Raw genomic sequence first — 4,762 nt, 5'->3', positions numbered from 1 at the left:
TAATAGAAATTGTACGGGAGGGTATAGTTACCTAATTAAGAAAATACCAGATTAGCGGAGGGGGATCAATTATATATATTGTGTTGAGAGATGTCATAGTTTAGCCTAAATCCTTGGAATACAAGTCCATTAGCATTCATTCTAATGATTTTTGTTTTTCAGTTTTTTAGAGAAGAGAAAATATCAAGAAGCAAAGGAAAATGGAGATCGAGGAAGCAGCAGCACCACCACAGGTACATCCAGTGCCACCACCACAAGCTGTACCTACGGTTGTAGTTCAACTACCGAATGTTGCCTTTGACCTTACTCATCCTCCACCTTGGGGTAAGTTTTTTTTTTTTTTTTTTTGATAGGTACTTAGTTAGTCTTCTAGCTTGTACACTAGTTTTTATGTAAATTTTGCGATTTTATTTGTTCTAAATTTCGGATTAAGAAATTATAGGAACTCAAGACTTTGTCAAATTAGCTATTTCAACTTTTATTTTTACGTTTAGCTATTCAAAATTTTCAATGTTTTTGAACTTCAGATGGTCATTAATTTATTTTTGAGAATTCCAATGTCTTTATTTCTAACTGTTATATTTCTTCTGTTTTCCTTTTCTTTCTTCTATGCTTTCTCTTTTATTTTTGTAAAAACCATTCGCTATATACTCCCTCTAATACACAAACATTTGATTTATTTCTGTGCTTCTTGATTAATTTAATGAATGTTTAGTAAGTATTTGAGTTTGAAGTTTACTTCAATATATACCTGCTGATTAAATATTGTTTTCTCCAAATATACAGCTGACGCTATATTGCTTGGATTTCAACACTATATCATCGCGCTTGGCTCAACAATTCTCATACCATCCACCTTGGTTCCGTTCATGGGAGGAGGAAATGTAAGCATTCATATCTCCCCTGAAGTAAACTAATTGACAAACTTTCCCTATTAATTAATATTTTGTGCAACTTTCACCCACTGATTTTTCTATTTTGTGCATCGCACCTATTTGTAATTTGTTAGGAGGAGAAAGCAAAAGTAATCCAGACCATGTTATTTGTTGGGGGCATCAACACGATGACACAAACATTCTTCGGTACTCGACTATCAACTGTAATTGGAACTTCTTACAGTTCCGCCCTAACAGTATTTTCTATCATCGTGGCTAGTCCAACTAGTAACATGATGGATCATCGAGAGGTAGATTCATTTACACCATGTATTTTTTTATTTTATTTTTTGGGTTATTTCGAGTTGCTAACCTCTTTTCCCGTCCTTGTCGCAGAAAATTTTTGAGAACACAATGTGTAGATTTCAGGGAGCTATGATTGCTGCCTCAGTTGTCCAGATGGCTATTGGCTTTTCTGGTTTATGGGGCAAAATGACGAGGTTTGTCTAATAGGAATAACCTACATTATGTATTTGTGTCAATGAGCCTTAGATAGCCCACACGCTTATTTACTAAGAATAAACCATATATAAGGCTATTTCATATTTGTATGGTTATGCATCATTAATAGATATATCAACTCAGCACTGCAATAGAAGTTAAACATATAGATATCAATATCATTAATACATATTAATACATATTTTTTTTTTTGAAATTAGATATCAATACATATTAAAAAAAACATAGAAGTTAACATATACAGATACATAAATTCAATTAACAAATTATGTTGGTTCGTCCTTTATTCTCCTGTCTTCCTTTTCTTAGCATATCATTCAAAACTAATCGTGGTCTCGAAATATTACAAAACTTCAATCTCATATTTTATTGTTTATTTTCCAGGTTCTTAAGTCCTCTATCTCTAGTTCCCTTGGTCTCTTTATCGGGCTTTGGTCTCTATAAATTTGGTTTCCCAGAGGTATGTATCTCCTCTTGAAGCAAAAAAAATCTTGTAAATTTTGTGATGATACTGTCATTCTTAATTTTTCTGTATGTGTGTGTATTTGGTAAAAAGGTCTAGGGCCCTTTTAGAGTTGGGCTCGGCCCTTTTACCAATAGCTTAACAATAACTTCGGTCCACTTCATAAAATGTTGTAGAACGGTTGACCGGTCCTTAGAAGATTATTGCTACTTTAAGGGGTATATAAATCCTTCATAAGGGCTTTCCTAAATATTAAGGCATCTAGTCACCGTTAAACCCTTGATAACTGTATACACGACCCATGAGCATCTATATGAGTCCTTATGAAGGATTTATATACCCCTTAAAAACACTAAAGCCTCTATATGAGCATCCGTACCCCGACCCATGCTTTCCCACCAGCGACCCTTGCGGACCACTCTAGGTCGTAGATGGTCAAAAATATCGGTGTACAACCCTTTCTCCAGGGAAAGCAACTCTACTTCCGACTACCTCGAATTATTTTACGAAACAATGTGCGTATGTTTTCATCATTTCTCTTATTACTTTGATTGATAATATGCAGGTAGCGAAGTGCATGAAGATTGGGCTTCCGCAGATCATTATTCTTGGAGTATTCTCCCAGGTAATGTTTGACTCGTTTCTTGTAATCTTTGGTAGCAATTGTGAGGAGAATTAACTTTATCTTTGGATTTAATATCTTAACTAGGAGAACTAATACTTATTGTTTTAAACATTATGTAGTATCTACCTCGTATCCTACCGGGGCAGAGACATGTATTTGAGCGGTTTGGTGTGATGTTCTCGGTGATGATCGTGTGGACTTACGCGATCTTGCTCGATGTTGCCGGGGCATATAATAATACCACCACTCACACCCAATCAAGCTGCCGAATTGATCTCGTAAATACAGTTGGTGCAACCCCATGGTAAGTAATTCTGTGATCTTCCGGTTAATGTGTAGTGAAGAATAAGAAAGGTGACATGTTTTTAATCAGATACTAATTAATGTCATTCTATGATGCAGGTTTAGAGTTCCGTATCCTTTTCCGTGGGGTATCCCAACATTCGATGCAGGATATATTTTCACAATGATGGGTGTTTCTTTTGTTGCTCTTGTAGAGGTTAAAAACTTTATTTTTCTAATTTTATTTTAGTGTTTTTTTGATTATAATTTATGATTTAATCAAGTTATTTTCCTCCATTTTACAGTCCACTGGTGCCTTCATTGCTGTATCTAGATATGCTGGCGCTACTCCCATTCCGCCACCTATTCTTGGCCGCGGAGTCGGGTGGCAGGTAAACAAACAATATTTATTTTGCCCTCCTTTTGTCTTACTGTCGGCAATCTGTTTTTGAGACTGAATTCATTCGTGTCCTTCAGGGAATTGGGACTCTCATTTGTGGTCTATTTGGATCTGGGGTCGCGCCATCAGTCTCTCTGTAAGTAACTGGAAATAAGTAATTTCAGGCTACCACTTTTACGTAATATTGTTTCCGGATCAATTGTTTTGCTAATTTATCCTAAATGCACACACATATATATAATAAAGTTTTCTTTGTTTTGTGGGGGGAATTTTCTTCTAGAGAAACTTCTTTCTGTTGTCAAAACAGACATGTTTAAGGTTTAATTTTACTTTATTTATTCAATTTTTGGCCATTATTGGTTTCGAATTTTCACACTTAATTGGCTTCTAAAATTTCGGAAATCTAATATGTGCTTTTGAAATTATGGCATTAATAAATCTGGTATGATATATATTACTCCTTTCTCAATTTAATTTAGTAATAGGAGTCAATGTTTACCTAATTTAATTCCTTATACTCTTATGGTAAATAAGATATGTTTGCTAAATCTTATTCCCCTCTCTCAGCTTTGAATGAATCCTTGTACTGTACTCTTGCAGCGAAAATGCAGGCTTGATAGGCATGACTGCTGTTGGGAGTCGGAGAGTTGTTCAGATAGCAGCTGGGTTTATGATCTTCTTTTCTTGCCTTGGTAAGCAAGTTACTTATGTTATGACTGTTCTAGAACCGAGGTGTATAAGTTAAATCATACTTAACTTATTGTTTTCGCATCCAGGAAAATTTGGAGCCATCTTTGCTGCAATTCCAACTTCAATAATCGCTGCTTTAAATTGTTTCTTCTTTGCTTATGTGGGTAAGTAATTATCTCACCCAAAAATTGAGCTTGGATATTTGTGTTGAATTATATTAGTTAACTTGACTATTTTAATTTCTGCAGGTTCAGCCGGACTAACCTACCTTCAGTTCTGCAATTTAAATTCGTTCAGATCCAAAGTTATACTTGGATTTTCTATTTTCATGGGATTATCAATACCCGAGTATTTTCAGGAGTACACGCAGCATAAGGGTTTCGGCCCCGTCCATACTAGATTGACATGGGTAAGTAACTAACTAGTACCAATTTTATCCTTATCAAAATGTTATTAACTTGTCATTCATGAAACTGATGTTTAAGTTTTTTGTGCAGTTTAACAACTTGATCAATGTGCCTCTTTCCTCGAGAACTCTTGTTGCCGGAATGTTAGCATTTGTTTTGGATATTTCTCTATATAGGAATGCTGAGAATGCGAGAAATGATCGAGGGATGCAATGGTGGGCTAATTTCATGTCTTCTACCGATGATCCCCAAGAATTCTACCGACTTCCCTTCGGTCTCCAACAAATTTTTCCTGCAACATAATTAAGAAAGTATTTTTCTTTTTATTATTTCCTTTTGTTGTTAACTTCTATCGACAGTTTTTCTATTGATGATGTGTAGACGGCCAAAATGAAGCTCAAAACAAAATGCTCTCATGTTTAGATTTTCATAATTGGATTCTTTGAATTCGGCAACAGATTCCATATAATTAGTAGTCCTTTTTCTAACGTAGAAACT

At 35.1% G+C, this 4,762-nt stretch overlaps 1 protein-coding gene across 1 annotated transcript; it reads left to right on the top strand.

Annotated features, from left to right (window-relative positions):
* The first annotated feature begins 200 nt into the window (after positions 1-200).
* LOC139883427 (nucleobase-ascorbate transporter 6-like) lies at positions 201-4,567 on the top strand. Its single transcript, XM_071867605.1, has 14 exons — positions 201-324; positions 787-884; positions 1,010-1,186; positions 1,272-1,375; positions 1,782-1,857; positions 2,426-2,485; positions 2,605-2,789; positions 2,888-2,984; positions 3,073-3,159; positions 3,245-3,303; positions 3,768-3,859; positions 3,944-4,021; positions 4,106-4,266; positions 4,355-4,567. Exons 1-14 carry the CDS (start codon positions 201-203, stop codon positions 4,565-4,567), a joined length of 1,611 nt encoding a protein of 536 aa, XP_071723706.1.
* The last annotated feature ends 195 nt before the right edge of the window (positions 4,568-4,762 follow it).

Source organism: Rutidosis leptorrhynchoides, unplaced genomic scaffold, assembly GCF_046630445.1.
Source record: "Rutidosis leptorrhynchoides isolate AG116_Rl617_1_P2 unplaced genomic scaffold, CSIRO_AGI_Rlap_v1 contig398, whole genome shotgun sequence".
Taxonomy (NCBI): domain Eukaryota; kingdom Viridiplantae; phylum Streptophyta; class Magnoliopsida; order Asterales; family Asteraceae; genus Rutidosis; species Rutidosis leptorrhynchoides.
The sequence above is the reverse complement of the archived record's forward strand: the minus strand, read 5'-3'. Positions and strand labels throughout refer to the sequence as shown.